Source organism: Polypterus senegalus, chromosome 5 (assembly GCF_016835505.1).
Source record: "Polypterus senegalus isolate Bchr_013 chromosome 5, ASM1683550v1, whole genome shotgun sequence".
NCBI classification, from domain to species: Eukaryota; Metazoa; Chordata; class Cladistia; order Polypteriformes; family Polypteridae; genus Polypterus; species Polypterus senegalus.
The window spans coordinates 176,081,370-176,098,842 of NC_053158.1; the positions used below are offsets into that span (position 1 = coordinate 176,081,370).

General features: G+C 38.0%; 1 protein-coding gene across 3 annotated transcripts in view; it reads right to left on the reverse strand.

Moving 5' to 3' along the window:
* Positions 1 to 17,473, reverse strand: part of acvr2ba (activin A receptor type 2Ba) — a 130,108-nt gene that overhangs the window by 14,698 nt on the left and 97,937 nt on the right. For all 3 annotated transcript variants that reach the window (XR_005633789.1, XR_005633788.1, XM_039753652.1), the window contains exons 4-7: positions 11,925 to 12,076; positions 10,591 to 10,734; positions 9,298 to 9,441; positions 6,896 to 7,044 (exon numbers count right to left, since the gene is read on the reverse strand). Coding sequence is in view for 1 of the 3 variants with exons in the window: in XM_039753652.1 (XP_039609586.1) it covers positions 6,896 to 7,044; positions 9,298 to 9,441; positions 10,591 to 10,734; positions 11,925 to 12,076 (589 nt within the window). In the remaining 2 variants the exon portion in view is untranslated. The remainder of the gene's footprint in view (positions 1 to 6,895; positions 7,045 to 9,297; positions 9,442 to 10,590; positions 10,735 to 11,924; positions 12,077 to 17,473) is intronic.

The following is a 17,473-nucleotide window of genomic DNA, read 5'->3' on the forward strand; positions in this document are numbered from 1 at the left end:
GTTCAATAGTCCAAAGCAACAGAGAGTGCGACACAGAGGTGAAGAGAGTGCAAGCAGAGTGTACTGGGTGGAGAAGAGTGTCAGGAGTGATTTGTAATAGAATAGTAACTGCAAGAGTGAAAAGGAAAGTCTATAAAATGATAGTGAGACCAGCTAAGTTGAATGGTTTGGAGAGGCAGAGCAGGAAGTGGCAGAGATGACACAGGCCTACTCCATAGTATTGCAAGGAGCAAGATTATTTAGATATTTGTATACTATTAATAGTATTATAAATCATTTCTACAGGACATGGGTAACCAATGTAATGATGCTAAAACTGGAAAGATGTGCTCATATTTTCTTTTTATTTTAAAGATTCTTGCTGCTGCATTCTAACCTAACTACAACCAATTGATGTATTTCTTAGGTAGTCCTGTTAGGAGTAAATTACAGTAATCTTTCCTTTCAGCTGCTCCCATTTAGGGGTTGCCACAGCGAATCATCCATCTCCACCTATCTCTGTGTTTTACTTTTTCTGCCACACCGACTGTCTTCATGTCCTCACCACATCCATAAACCTCCTCTTTGGTCTTCCTCTTTTCCTCTTGCCTGGTGGATCCATCTTCAACATTCTTTTCCCATTTTTGTCTCTGCCCAAACCTTACCAATCTAACCTCTCTCTCTTGGTCACCAAACTGTTGTGCCTGTGTTGTGCCTCTAATGCTGGAGTGTTGAACTCTGTGGCTGGAGGGCCGCAGAGGCTGCAGGTTTTCATTCTAACCCTTTTCCTAATCAGTGACCAGTTTTCACTGCTAATTAACTTTTTTCCCTTCATTTTAAAAACCTTCTTTTTAAGGATTCAGTCCTCTGAATTTATTCCTTTCTTCATTAAATGACAGCCAAACAGAAATGAGATGCGAAACGAGCCAACAGATGACCAGCTAAATTGGGATTTCAAACTCCAACCAATCTCTTAATGAGAAGCTGATTGTTCCTGTTAATTAAACCCGTTATTTAATTCCAAGGCTTGTTGCTGCTTTCATTCTGCAACAGCAGACATTTCCAAAACTGTTAATTTTTCTGTTTTTTCTAAGAACACCATCAAAATGTTTCCGTGACCTGAGAGATGAACCTTACTGAGACTTTCACCTTTCTTTATTTTAAGATATTGTGTGATGGGCACAGGTGAGCTGGTCATGTGGCTGTTTGTTTTGTGTCTCATTATTGTTTGGCTGCTAATTAAGGAAGACACAACTAATTGACCTGAGTCAAGTTAATTAAAGCAAAAGAAGTTAACTAGCAGCAAAAACTTGTCACTAATGAAGATGGTTAAAATGGAAAACTCTGGTCCTGGAGGGCCGCGGTGGTTGCAGGTTTGACACCCGTGTTCTAGATCCTCACTTTAAAACGCCACCTTTTTGACTGAGGAGAAACTGAGAGGACACATTTATGAAACCGATTAACAGGACTGTTACACGTGAACAACTGAACATATGTGCAATTTGTAAAATTATAAAAGAACATGAGACAACATACGAATGGGGCCGCAGCTGCGACGCATGCGCCTCAGTAACTGCCGCTCTGTCATCTTCTGCCTGGGGATGCTGCAAGCGATGGCTGGACGGAGGCTGGAGGGGGGCAATTTCGCTGCTCGCGCAGTGTAGCATCACCTCGGGCAGCTCCCGGTGGCAAGCTGTTTCACTGCCCGCCTACCACACATGGCTGCCTGTTCATTCTAGATGGGCGTTTGGTAATGCTGCAAGCGGTGACCCGGTTGTGGCTGAACGGAGACCATGTAGGGTGAACGGGGCGGCGGGGGGTAGCATTGTAGTGTGCCTCGGATGGCTGCATGTTGAATAGGGGTGGTGGTGCAGCGGACATTGCAGGCAGCATGCTGTAGTGGAGGTGACTGAGGTGGGCTGGGGATGAACCGCCCCTCACTGCCCCCATTTATTCTCAATAGCAAGCCTGCTTGTACTTTTACACACATAGCAGGAAGTTGTCTCTTGTCAGTATAGGGTGGCCCAGATCTAATTATGCAGATCAAGATCGTTTGGATGACTTTGATTTATGCAGGGACGATTGCAGTTCGGCGCAAAGACAATTCTTAATGTCGTCAGTTCGCACACTTCTCGATGGTCCGGGATTTTTCGGGTGATTTTCTATGAAATAAACTGAAAAAGTTATAGCGTAATAAAAATTGCATAATTACATCTGGACCACCCTATACATCAGACATGTTGACGTCTGGTGCCTTCCTGCTGTGATAACGTGCACAGTGCTGTGCAAAAGAGCTCATCTTAATCTTTTGTCTTCACCCTTCAAGAATGTCTCTGAAACACAAATCTGATGCAAGTACTGGTGATATAGTAAAGAAGAGAAAAAACATCACCATTGAAAATAAATTAGAAATAATAAAATGGTCAGAAAGAGGTGAAACTCCATCATTCATTGGCAGAGCACTTGGTTACAGTTGGTATATATTTATATATATATATATATTTATATAGATATAGATATATATTTATTTATTTATTATATATATATATATATTTATATTATATATATATATATATATATATATATATATATATATATATATATATATATATATATATATATCTATATCTATATAAATATATATATATAAATATATAAAAATAAATATATTATATATACTTAAACACATGCATGTTCAGACCTGCTATAGGACCCCCTAAACTCTAAAGTAGGGCATAATATGGACTATTCTATTTTTTTTTTATTATAATTTATTTTACCTCTTTATAATCAACTCTTAAAATTATAAGAATCAAAGATCCAGACAGTGTGAAGACTAGACCACAATTTACCTAAAACACAGAAGACTGGACATTTTGAAAGGATTTTACTGTAAATTAGGAGATGAGGTTAGTGGGGTCCCCAAGCACTTTGTGCTCAAGCTATAGCGCTTTCCACATATATGTCAAATATTTAATCATACACTTAAAAAGCAAATTGTCAAAACTTTCAGAAGGATATAGCAGATACTATATTAATAAATTTGTTATTATACTTTCCAAATGTTAACTGTTAATCAATAACCTGCAAGTGTGGATTCTACAACTATCTTGGTTGTTACAAAACATCACAGCCAAGACGGTCTTGCAGTCTGACTGGTGCTTTGGACAGATCTGATCCCGTCATGCTCCTTTACTCCACTAGTAGGGCTCACACATTTTATAAAGTCACCCATTACTGTTATGGTGTGTGGCCAGTAACGCAGACTTTAGCTACAGCACAATTAAGGGTGGCAAGTCCTTTTTGCTGTATCTACTTTCTCCAAACTAACATCAAGTTGAGTTCTGAAGGTCCCTAGAGTACTATTCTACAACACACTACTGGATAATTTATTTCATGAGTCTATGGCTCTCACCCATTTGTCTAACAATTATGTGAAATCTACACCCTTAACACACACATCCCTCATAGGGTAACCTTTGATTAAAATGAAAACTTCTTGTAAAGATATTGCCAGTTATTTCTTGTATTGACTTGTGCTGTGAACTCATTGGTATTCTTCACAGTGTATTTCTACTTTCAACATGTGAAATGCAGTTAAGTTATATCAACGGTGTGGTTACCTTTCAGTGTCTTACTTTTAGGATTGCAATATACTATATACTTTCCTGACTTTACAAGTTTCAAATAACGAAGTCACTGTAACTTAATGGTCGTTTTTGCTGTTACTGTCTCATGTACAGTTTATGTTGAGGATATACCTAAATCACTCATGTCTTATTAATGTAAACTAGTTAGGCAAGCTAAAAATCAACAAAAACTTATTTTGCATTTGTCATCACAAAAACTGAAAACACTGGTCAAATTTTCAATTCTGTCTCAGCGGTAACAAGAAATCATTGATGCTTTTTCAAGCTCCATGGCCCTTTCCAAACCTACTTAAAACTTTTAGCCGTTTGTGTTAGGAGAAATAAGTAGCAAGTTTATGAGAAAAGAGACACCAGCACAAAATGAACATATGCTCTATAAAAAAATAAATACAAAAAAAGGCTGCCACTTACACATGAGCCTTTAGCATTAGGCAATTTAAATTGATAAAAAAATCAATGTAAATTTCATCTGTAATACAATTTAAAAAGGGGGTCAATTTTATGCCATCAAATGTGTATTTAGCATACTTAATAGTGCATGAAAATGATTAAGGGTTCTGGTCCTGAACTTCTGCCTCAGAGGACCACACTTTCAGCTACTGGCATATTTAATACCAATCGAAACCCTCAATCACTGGGATGATGGATGCAATTTAAAATACAAAATGTAGTGTCTATTTGTAAATAGTGGCATTCACGGTAATCAACATTCCAGGGTGTGTTACATGTTCAGTAAATATGTATTCATACAATCTGATACTAGACATGGAAGCATTTCGGGTTATACAGGAAGCCAAAGGCAAGACATGACGCCACGACCCCGAGCTGGTTTTTTCAGCAAGTTTCATTGGCTTAGGAATATTTGTCACCCAGGAAATTTTTTTTTCTGATCACCAAGCTTCTCCAATTTTCATACACATCAATGAGTTTCAACAGTAATGCACGGATATAAGTGTCAATTTAAAAAAAAAAATGGAACCCACTAGATGGCAGTATTTAGCTAACTATGCAGCCTCACCCTGCTTGAACTTGAAATTCATTATTGTTTTCCAAAAGCAAATGGATTTGTTAAATGTTAATGCTTAAAAATATGTTGTAATGGAAGCACAAGGAAAGAAAAAAAAAAAACAAAACAAAACTGCAGAGTCCCACCTAACACCACATATTTATTAAGTGAAGTCCAGTCACTTTTCATAATGGTGATTAGCAAAGATCTCAAAGATCAATTCACAAGACTTGAATGAAAAAGTGGATTCTCTAGACTGACATGATCAAGGATTCTGCGGGGCACCTAAATGCCTCATCATTTAACATTCAAAGATACCCTTTCTACCAATCAGACTAAACTGATCACAGGGTTGAGGGAAACGAATGTCTGCCTCATAAATATAAGGCATAAAACAGGAAACAACCATGGTCTGTATGTCAGTCTGTCAAACAACACTATTATGGGAACAAAAACCCTGACACTGAGCCCATACAGATTCAGCAGTCCAGCTATGAGTGTGTCTTTGGACCAGAGGAGCCAACTGGAATTCTTAGAGAAACCACAAATACAGCTGCCAAAAATGCATCAAATCCTTACTGAAGGAATGTGTTGTGGTTCAAAAACTGTGAGTGCACAATGCCACATGTGTTGCCACTCTGTTACGGGTAAATCATACATTCCAACAGAAAAAAACAAACTGGAAAAGGGCATAAGAATTAATATAGAAGATACAGTAGAATTTCAAATTGGTTTCATAGAGTGTGCATGAAGAGGACAATCGAGGCGTTTAGTTAATTCAAATTGTCCAAATGACGTTCCTCTATAGAGTTATAGGGCTCAATACCCTGGGAGAAACTTAAAGTAGTGTCACTTTCCTGATCAAGAGGCAGCAACTCAGGTGGTTTAGGTAGATGCACTTTGACCAGCACAAGGAAAAGTGGAAATGAAAATGAGAAGATTGACAGCAACTACTGGACGACGAATGGATGAAATGGGTGGAGGAAACAAAATAAGATTTTAGAGAAGAAGCTCCAACTTACAGGAGAGAAGCAGTATAAGATTTTATTTAATGATACTTATTGTCCATTTTTTTTTCTAGTGGAATACCTGCATGTTTATTAAAGATGTAGGAGAGCACTTGCACATGTGCATTTGAGCTACTGTTTGTATGAAAATGTACTACATAAATAAATGTTGTTGTTGTTGTTTGTAATTCTCCCTTGACTCATCACTGTGGCAAACCTTCCTCTCTACTCTAAATCATTGCCCAGCAACATTTCCATCTCAGCTTGGTTTGGTATTATAGCTACATCACTGTCATATGCAGCACTGCCTTTGTCCCATTCTGGAGAAAAAATGCACCTAGATTTCAAAGAGCTAATCCTGGACCTGTTTTAATGAACCATTTCCTGGGTTTGCTTTAGAGAACAATCCACCTGCTTTTCAGACTAAAATGGGAGTACAGAAAACATTTGCTTAAGTAGCAATGGAGTCTAACACACAAGAAAACAAAGTAATAAGCAAACTAGAAAACCAATTAAGCCCGATTTGCTCACTTAATAAGTATCTTTTAACTTGAACAAAGGCTGTATGTTTTTTGTGCCATACAGGCTATTTCACTGTGAGCAAAAAAAAAAAAAAAGAAAGAAGAAAAATTATATTTCTCTTGATTGGCTGGCATTTGGGCCTAACCTTTCCACAATTCATTGAGCAGTCTTATCCCTGAGCCACACAGCATGAAACAATACAATTACCCAGTCAGCCCCTAAATGAGAGTCCACATTTATAAAGCTAATAAATACAATCCCCGATTCCAGACGGCTAACAAAATAAATGCACGAGACATGTCATTCTGGCCCCCTTTGCAGATCGGGTCTCCTTCCCCCACTGGTCGTCTTACAGCTGTCATCGTGGCCAATGACCCTGAACCAAATCATCAGCTGTCTTTTTAAAGACACCTCCTCCCCTTCTGCAGATTCCCCCAAATAATTTATTATTCATAAGCTAATTAACATAAATGCATATGTATTTACTGCAGGCAGCCCACCACCAAATGCTTTAGTGGCCCTGCTAGCAGGCCACAGTTTGCCACACAGACTAACATCACTCAGGTATATTTTCAGACCAAATTATTATGTAAATAGTGGGATTACAATCCTGACACCTCACAAACAGACTTGGGGGTTAGGGGGGGGGAGAACACTTTTCATTTGGTAGCAAGCAGCAATACCTTGAAACGACAGGAAAATCTGGTGAGGAGCAGGAGTTGCTTTGTTACCTGTGCGCAATCGCAGGCTTGGGTCCCTCTCCCTTGTAACGAGGCACATCCTCGTGGAGGTAGGCCAGCCCACGTGCCATCGTCTCAGCAATGTGACACAAGTCATTCCAGCTTACAGCGTTTCCTTTCAGATAGTCAGTCAGGGAACCCTGTGTAAAGGCAGAAAAGTAATAAATATTGATGTTAATTCAAATACTGCTTTGTAGTTTTTCTGGCATTTTCTCCTCCATTCCGCTTCATTCATTTCAAAATGCTGCACAATGAAGAAAACATAGGACTTTCATAAAGGCTGTAAACAAATGGTAGCAAAATAATTTGTAACAGCAATGCCTCAGGCTCTCCATCTGATGATACAAGCATGGACACGATGGGGTTTTTTTTTTGGAACAGCTGGGTCAACTTCCTGGCCAACATGGCCACACAGTACAGATCTGTGACAGTAAGAAAGAACACTTTTAATTAATAAGCAGAACAGGCATGTCCTTCACAACAGCCTCTGACACCTTAGAATTGCTCAGACTCATTCCCCATTTGGCAAGGAGAATGTCAGTGGCAATGAATGATGGATTTTCTAAATATGTCACTTTCTGCGATCACAACACACAACCCATCTGGCACATACAGAAGCTCACATTTTGGGTCTGAACTCAACATGATTTGTAAAAGGATTCTAATAATTTGAAGGATGATGGAAGTGTGTTTTTTTTTTTTTAAAGATAATGTATTTACACTCTTTTTTTTAATTCACAGCCACTTATTATGGCCTTTCCACAAATATTACTAAATAAGGACCCTAGGTCCCTTATCACCAACATAAATAACTGACAAATTCATGTGGGAGTTCATGAGAATGTCCTGAAATGAACTGGCTGTATATGTAGTTTTGTGCCCATTGCTGCTGGGACATGCTCAACCCCTAGCCTACACCGTCAAAAACATGAATCAATTGGGTTTGAGAATCTAGTATAAAACACTGATGTCGTTTTTATTTATTGATGTCATGAGGAAACAAATAAATGAAACACTGGTCATGTCACACTTGGGTATTCCACATTGCTTTTGTCATTCTCCTCCTCTCCAGTATGTTGGTTGATTGGTTAATTAATTAACAATTAATTACATTCATACAGTACTTTCTAACTTACTCAAAGTGGTTTGCTAAAGTAAAAAAAAAAATTATACTTGCAGCCCAGGAGGCAGCCAATTGTGTCTCTGATGTCATACGTTACATAAATGTTTTTATTCCAGTGTGCTTTATATAAATAAGAGGAGTACAGAGACGCTCTTGTTTGTCTGTAGTGATGGGACATAAACAAATAGGAAAAATCGACAAATGAATATGTGGACATCACACTTAGTACATTCATCCCTGAAGACACCTCAACATTTCAGCCATAGGACTACAAGGCCACAAAACTGCCCATCTACCTTGCTTGCCCGAGAGCCCTTCAGACTTCATATGTTACATATGTTAACAATTGGGGTGATTTTGGTACAAGCTGCAGCTCACAGGCTGTAAATTGATATAGCAAATATCTGCTCATCTTATAAAATGCAGGTATGCCCGATTTGGTGCACATTCATTCAGATGAGCTTCCCCTACAGTAAAATGTGTGTTGGCTAGCAAACTCTTATGACTATTTCATAAAAGACACTATGGACTTGATAAAAATCACATTTCAAAAGACAACATACAAAACAATTTTTCAATGTAGTGGTTTTAAGTCATTGCAAATACCAATGATTTTGAGTGATTAATCCAGAATTCAAACTCACTCATACTTTACACTAAATTAGAGTTTAGTAACAGCAGTCTTATATTTGAGATTGAAAGTATGTAGTGGCTCAATTCCCCATTAAACCAGCATATAATCTTACAACTGGCAGTCACACTTGATAATGAATATTATTTAAGGTGTTTTACATGATAATCAATAATAAAACATAAGTGCAGAAGTCAAAAACTAACATCAGAACACAAATATGCTGGGCAAGTTGTCCTTCACAGTAGGTGACCCCAATGTATACTTACCTTATTTTTCTTGCAATGTCAACAAGCAACAGGATAATAAAAAAAAGAAGCATGTTTTTGCCTGTGGGTTTCTTACTTCAGATCTGCACAAACTGACATTTGAGACAACTTCCACCAGATTCTCAGAGAACTGTTTACAAGGAGGCAGGCTAATGGGAATTATAAGGCTGCTCTGAACATTCCCTCCCCTCCTGCTCTACTTAGAGCTTCAGCCATGGTTTGCTTTTCATGAAGCAGAACTGCTGACGCTGTCAATCAAATGGGTCACAAAATTCTCTCACAGTCCAACATTCTGTTTTAATTACTGGCTATAGCTTAGATTTTTTTTTTTCTGTCTGAAGAGAACATGTCGAGTACTCAAACTCCTCACCTTCTCATGAAACTCTGTGATGAGCCACAATTCCATCTCTAAGTTGGTTCCCCGCTTTTCAGCACCAATGTAATGCAGCAAGTTTTCATGTTTGATTCCAGGGGTCAGGAAGATGTCTCGTTCATTCTGCCAAGACTGCTTATCCTGTAAGAACACATGCATATTTAAAATGCCTTACATGACAGCACTGGAACACAACAGAGTATGTAGGGGTTTCTCATGGATACACACAAAATTCAGACAAAAAAAAAAATGCCAGACTTAATCCAGACCTCTGTGTATGAGTTATGTCTGAAGGAGGTGGCTATTGTGAAAATCAGGGACATGGCTACTAACTGGTTTAATAAAACTATGCAGGATTAAACACAAAGTTTCCAAAAATACTAAAAGCAAATTTTCCTAACAAAATAACTACAGATACTGGTCTCTGAATTATAACTCTATATAAGTGTACAGAAATAAAAGATGCTCAGATGAGTAACCCTTTTTCCCCCCAAACATTTTTTTAATCCTTTACTCGCTATATACAATCTCTTATATTAGGAGTCTGTCACTTTTAACACACCCAAACTTACACTCCAGAGAGTTTTTGGGTAAGAGCGCAAGGTCAGCTATATGTACAGCACCCCTGGAGCATTTGCAGGTTAAGGGCCTTGTTCAAGGGCCCGACAGAGTAGAATTCTTTCTGTCACTGCCAGGATTTAAACTGGCAACCTTTAAGTTACCAGCCCAAATCCTTCAGCTAGATAGCCACCACTCCACCCTAACATTTGAAACAATTTTAAGCGTTTCATATTTTCGCCCATTATCAAACTTTTTCTGATAGTGAAAAATAATTTACTGGGTAAACCAGATTTCCAATTTGTATCTTCCAAACCACAGTCACAAAATGATCATCAGGCCCTAAAAACAGCAGGGTTCAGAAGGTTTAGAGTAGTATGTGTAAACTGCAAGTTAGTAGAGTCCAGTAACTAATGGACAACTTTTAGTCCTCCTGTGACACATAGGAAATTCATGTAATGTGTTTAAGACCATTTCTATTACCCATTTCCACCATATTACCACTGTGTTCTCATTCCCACAGTAACTAACATTACTGTCCCTATAGGCTGAGTTTAGAGGCCTTCTTGGCAAAGCACAAGGGTTCACATTTGTGCTCACACCAGTCGAACAATCCAATCATTTATGTTTCCCTCAAGACTACAATTATTTGGAAATATGGTCAGCATTGCCAGGCACATGGAATGGTGTTTAATCTTTGCTATCCACATCTTTCAGATGCTTCTTACTGACCTGAATGGGGAATACTTTCACAGCAACATATTCATTCATTAGCTGAGCTTTCCATACACAGCCAAACCGACCCCTTGCCTTGATCTCAAGTAGTTGTAAGGGCTTTAGGCCTATGAGTGGAGACGGTGGTGGTAGCCCAGGATCCTAGAAAGGAAGATAGGACGAAAGCAAATAAAAAATAAATAAAAAACAACACAAGATTTTCTTTCCCCCTGTACTATTATTTTCCATGACTGATATAAGGGGTAAGAAACTGACCCTGAAACAACAAGAATGTAGGTTTCCTCCATGATCCTGATCAAGCCACTTAACCTGCCTGAAGTCGTATGCTGTACATTGAAATCAACACTATATGATAAAAACACCCATATGATACGAAAAAGAGTGGGACTCCGCACGGTGGTTTGTGTTGTACCCTGTCCCCATTGGTTTTCTTCAAAAAGTCTTCTTTCCTTCCATGTTTTACCCAGTATTCATTATAACCAATCCATCCATCCTGAAGCCTAATGAAATCACATTCAGTGACATAAGGTGGGAATAAGCCTACTACAGGGTGTTATTTATAGCATATTTTGTCACTTATTCTGTTCTTATTTAAATTAAAAAAAAAAAAATCCTAACTGGTTTGCTGTGTATATTTTTGACAATTCTCCCCGTGTCTGTGTGGGTTTCCTCCGGGCGCTCCGGTTTCCTCCCACGATCCAAAGACATGCAGGTTAGGTGGATTGGTGATTCTAAATTGGCCCTAGTGTGTGCTTGGTGTGTGGGTGTCCTGCGGTGGGTTGGCACCCTGCCCAGGATTGGTTCCTGCCTTGTGCCCTGTGTTGGCTGGGATTGGCTCCAGCAGACCCCTGTGACCCTATTCGGATTCAGCGGGTTGGACAATGGATGGATGGATGGATTTTTGACAAACCAAAGTTTATCTGGTTCTTCAAATACAACAAAATAGAGAGCACACAGAAGAGCACTAAGATACCGATACTCTTGCTGGGTACTTTAAAGGGTCCAACTCATCACTGAGCACAAACCAGGGATCAGTTGCAGATGGAGGTGAGCCACTGTTGGACAATAACAGCATACACAAATTTACATCAGGATAGATTTATTTATTTTACTGTATATTTCTCCTATGGAGAACAATGTTAAAGAAATTTCATTAGAATCTGCATACAAAAAAATTAAACAAAGGGGAAGACTGCAGCAGCACTCACTATAAAAGAACAAGTAGCAAGAAACAGCAAAGTGTGACAGAGCTGCACATTAGCATACATTTTATTATTTACTTAGCAAAAGGTTATATCGAACCAGAATTAATAAGCATCGTCCACACTCACCTCGTTGACATCAACATGCCCGTATGGGGGCTTGCGATGGCGATACATCCAGAAGGCCAGCAGCATGGCCATTGAAAGGCCAGTTATGGGCAGCAAGGAGTAGACCAGGATGTTAAGCAGTGAGGGTGTGGGTGGTGGGGGCTCAAAGGTAACTGTAAAGACAAGAAGCAGAAGTAAAATTTAAGTAAACATAATCACAGGTTTAGGTCCTCGGTGTTTCCACGATGCTCTTATTTTTACTTCGTAATTACTCCTCTTCAACACCGCCTCTTCCAAAATTGCTTTATGAATCTACCACTCCCTAACCAACTACCAGCTTTTGAACTGCTCACTTCATTTGTGTCCTATGTGGATGCCTTATTGTATATTCTCTGCTCTCCATCCTGTTGTGCCAATGCTTCTTAACAGATTCACTTACCTTCTAAAATCACCCATCCTGCATATTACTGCTGTTTCTGTACATAACAGACCTCTTACTACAAACATTCAACATCAGACAAAAAAGTGTCCAACATTTGTTTAGTTCATTCCTACACTAACCTTTTACTTCCTCTGTGTTTATCATTGATTTATCTAAATTTGTTTTTTTTTTTTTTAAACATTGCATACTAAAGGTAATGCCAGAGTAAAACAGAAGATAAAAGCAATGAGCAACGAAATGGGAGATGATCAATGTCTTCAAAACACCCATACACAGGACCAGACCTATCAAAGTCCATAAAGTTCCTTGATACTATAACCTCTGTTTTATTAGTTTTACAAGAGACAGAATCGTGCATTGCTGAATTAAAGCAGTGTAATACAAGATCACTTGTACCTTCAGCAATTAGGTACTTTAACGGAAGTAATAGTGCAAGAAGAATTCTAATACACACCATTTAGACAGGATATTGTTTTTTTTCGCCCACATCAGGTCACTTTTTTGTTAAATGTAACGCATTTGACAAACTAAATTTCCCATTTGGGGATAATAAAATTTACTTTGACTTTAATGTAGTTAGTTATAAAGCTTAGAAAAAAACAGTGAATTAGCGCTCACCATGAAAGGTGCTATAATGATAAAGTCTGATCGATTGCTTAGACTTAATTTTACTTTCTAGTATTGGATCAAAATTGGTATTTATCAAACTTTAGATGCACAATCATATTCACATGGATTGCCCAAAAAAATAAATCAAGCTGGGGGAAAAAAAGAAAAGCAGACAGTGTTCTACTTAGTACCCAATCCACAAAGAATGAAGCTGAAAACAGCTTTGCCTGATCAATTCCTAGTACATGCTGTACCTTAAGCTGACTGCAAATACACAAGGAAATCCATTAGCAGCTCTCCAGTTGCAACGGCAAATCTCTCAGATACTCGCAGAATCCAAATTACCAGATACTTGTTTAAGTATATATACTTCTCTTTTGATTGTGAAGATAGTTTATGTGGACACCCTGCAGGCCCTCAGTCATTGAAAGGATGGATTCCCACTTTATCATGGGAATGCATGCCTTAAGACACCAAAAGTGAAGACTTTATCGATTCCACATTAATGTTACTATTTTTTTCCACAACTGATTCTATCTTTGAAATAATTTCTTCCTTTCTCTTTCACTCTCTCTGGGAATTAAAGTGAAGCTAAGTGTGGAATAACATAATAATGCAGATAATTTCAGCAGGGAAGAGATATGTGGTTCATAGCTGGCCAAAGTGGCTTTTGTTTAAACTAACTCTTAATCACTAAATGATATTCTCCATAAAGATAGTTTTTTGTCCTGGCTTAGTGTGCAATTACAGTAACCAACAATGAATAATCTCAACTAGGCTCCACTTTGAGTGACAGTACTGTTTGTGCATCTCCATCTTTCTTGCTGATGCCTGAAAGACTAACTGCAGAACAAGTTTCATGCAGAAATGGCGATCAGATGCAAATGGAGACAATCATAAGGTTGATTGCCTCAGCCTGCCATAAGATTTTTCAGATACATTTCACTTGGACCCTTAAATATGAGATTGCCCTTGAAGATCTCCTGCAAAACTACATGACTACTTATGCTGTGACTAAAGTAAAACTTTTAACAAAAGTCATAAAGAAGCCTAAAATGCTTTTCAACAAGTATTTTAAACACCACCACATCGTTGTGTATCAAAGATCAGAGGGGAATTCCACATTTATGAAGTCGATACTTAGTTGTGTAAACTTCACCTGAATAAGCCTCAATTTCCAAGTGAGGCTCAATCAGTACCACAAATCCAAAGTGTATCTCGTTAAATCAAGATGGGCTCAGGCAATCCACGATTACATACACACTTGTGAGAGTTAAGCATCATTTAAAATATCTATGATGGCTCAAAAAGCACAGAGGAGATGGAAATTTCTGCAAATTGAGTACTTGTGACTTTAAGCATGAAACTGATGCAGTGTAAAGTGAATTACGGGACAGCTTGGAAAAGTTCAGAGTTTCACTTAACTGTCATAATACAGTAATCCCTCGCTATATCGCGCTTTGACTTTCGCGGCTTCACTCTAACGCGGATTTTATATGTAAGCATACCTAAATATATAACGCGGATTTTTCGCTGCTTCGTGGGTTCTGCGGACAATGGGTCTTTTTTACTTCCTGTACATGCTTCCTCAGTTGGTTTGCCCAGTTGATTTCATACAAGGAACACTATTGACGGATGGATGAGAAGCTAACCAATCAGAGCACGCAGTTAAGTTCCTGTGTGCTGAATGGCTCATCGACGGAGCGCTGAATTCAAGTCCGCGGCATTAACCAGGAAGTCTCGTCTCGCTCATTCAGCATCGTGTTTCGCTGTGTAAAGAGTTAACTTTTGTGCTATTTTATGTTTATCTTTGTGCATAGTCAAGCCCTTCATTATGGCTCCAAAACAATCTGCTCCTGCTACTGCTTCAGGGGCCGTGCCCAAGCGCCAACAGAAGAAGTTAATGATTGCCGAAAAGGTAAACGTTTTGGATATTTTGAAGGAAAGGAAAAGCTACACCACTGTAGGATGCCATTATAGCATCAATGAGGCTACGATTCTTTTTATTTAAAAAGTAGGAAAGGAATATAAGATCTTACAGCCACAGTGTCCTTTTAAACAGGGTGCAAAATGAGTTGTAAGTGGATGTAATAAGGCAGTAGTCTGGATGGAATCTGCTTTAGGGATTTGGATTGAAGTCTGCTGGAAGAAGAACAACGGCGGTGCTATACAGTTGCCTGAAGAGGCTCCATTAGAAGAGCTGTAACGCTCTCCTTTGTTGTGCAGTAAAACTAAACTCCTCGTTATCGGACAAGTCATCGTGTCATTGTATTGTTGGTGAGTAACTATAATTAATTTTCTACTTACAGTACTTAGTACATGTACGTACGTTTAGTGTCACTGTACACACATTTACTGTATACAATTTTTCTTGCATTTTACGTATTTATTGCTGTTGGCCGGTCTATCGTAATGGCTGTAACATATATGATATTGGAGACACTTTATATCTTTAAACTAATATTTAGGTTTTACTGTATATAAACAGTGTTTTTACATACATAATTTCAATGAATCTTACCCAATATCTAAGAGAATACAAAAGGTTTATGCTGTATAACTGTGCGGGGAATATTTATAAACAGTGTGGGAGAGTTTATAAGGGCTTAAAATATATAAAAATAACCATATGAACATATGGTTTCTACTTCAGGGATTTTCACAGATCGAAGAGGGATTACTGTATATAAAAATCATGTAACAGAGACAGTGGTGGTCATTTCAGTAGTTAATAAGAAACTAATACTTGATTTACAATGACAAATAATAATAAGAAAGCGAGAGGTACTGTCTGTAGAGCAGACCCTAAGCTAAATTCCTAAGCACATTATGGTCATTAATTTGTGCACTGCATTAATAAAAAACTAATATTATTCAGTTAAAATAATTTTCCATTGAATTGTTTGATTTGACTGTAAATATTCTAGTTTGTGAACATCATACTTGAAACACTTAAAACAAAGTACAGTATGCAGTAGCAATATGGCGCTCATTTGGTAGCAACTGAAAATTATATTCAAGAACATACTTCAGAATTAGACTATACATATTGAAGCAGGCATATTTAGGAATGAAAAAAAGAGAGCTGCAGCTTTTGAGACTAGCGTGATCAGAATGTCTGATTACAAAAATACGAGTAGACATACAATCAATGTCACTTAAAAGGACTGACCTTCCATTGATGTCATGTGGTGGTTCTTATTTTACATAGTTGGCCTCTAATGATAACACTTGGCATTGTTATTATTTGCACAAGAGTGAAGTCTGTTGCTCCCATCACATTTGGGGAACCTAAATAATCAATCTAGTGTCACCGATACTGTTCTGGTTAAATGCATTTTACATACAGTAGATTAATTTACAAAAAAAAAAAAAAATGGTTTGCATCTTTAAGAGTACCAAACAATACTTGATGATTTTTTTAAAATGAATGTTATGTTACTGGCATATCCCCAATTACAAAATATTATTTATTTTTGATGAATCATTGGTGGGTCACACAAATTAGAAAATTAACAAGGTCAAATTCATTTAACTGAGGTGTGCAAATGAATCTATTTAATATATTACTCTTTATTATTATACAATGTATAATATCAAAAATGATAAGGGGCTTTCTTTCTAATTATTTGTGCTGGTAGTTTAAAGGCTGTATGAAGTATACAACAGGCTTGATTTTGTCTTCTGTTGTGAATGGGACAGCAGACTACCAATGAGTGCTCTTGCTGCAAGAACAACACATAACGCAGCCAAGGGGATTAAGAACACAGAGGAGCTGGACTGCAGTAACAGAAGACAGGCCTGTCTGTCTGAAGCCTCGGGTTTTACATGTGATGATAGAATGGAAAAAAGATGGGCAGAGATTCCTGCTAAACTGAAAACAGTAAGAGGCAAGCCCACAATATTTTGGAAATTTCAAAGGATACTGAAAAGTCATCACAGAACCTTCTAATTTGTCATCCACTGCAATTCTTTGTCATGTTATCTGACATGTTTAGGTGACAAAATAAGCAAATGTCAAGTTTGACATCCTGTCCGACTAGAAGCTGCATAATGTGACACTGGCTTAAATCTTATGAAGTAGAACTAGGCCAGTACTAACTGACTGTATACTGGATTAGATCATGTCCATCTCACTCTTAGAAATAATCCTGCTCACTTCTAAATTTGCATTTGTATAAAACCCATTAAATTCCTTACATCTAAAATGATTTTGATCTGCTATGTGGCAGCCGTATCTGTGATTACTACCCCAGATATAGGCACATGATGCATGATAAAAAGCACGCAACCAACAGTGGCACAAGTTAAAAGGATCACAACAAGAAGAATTTAAACACTAAGGCTCCTGACTTGCTTCTGATCCACTGTGTACCCTGAGCAGGTTACTAAAGCCTCTTTGCTCTATTTGTCAAAAATGCAAACAAAGAAATTAAATTTGCGCTGATCTTGTTGTTTTAAATAAAGACAATAACCAAATTACACAATATTTTTGTCCTGCTCTCTACTGATCAACTGG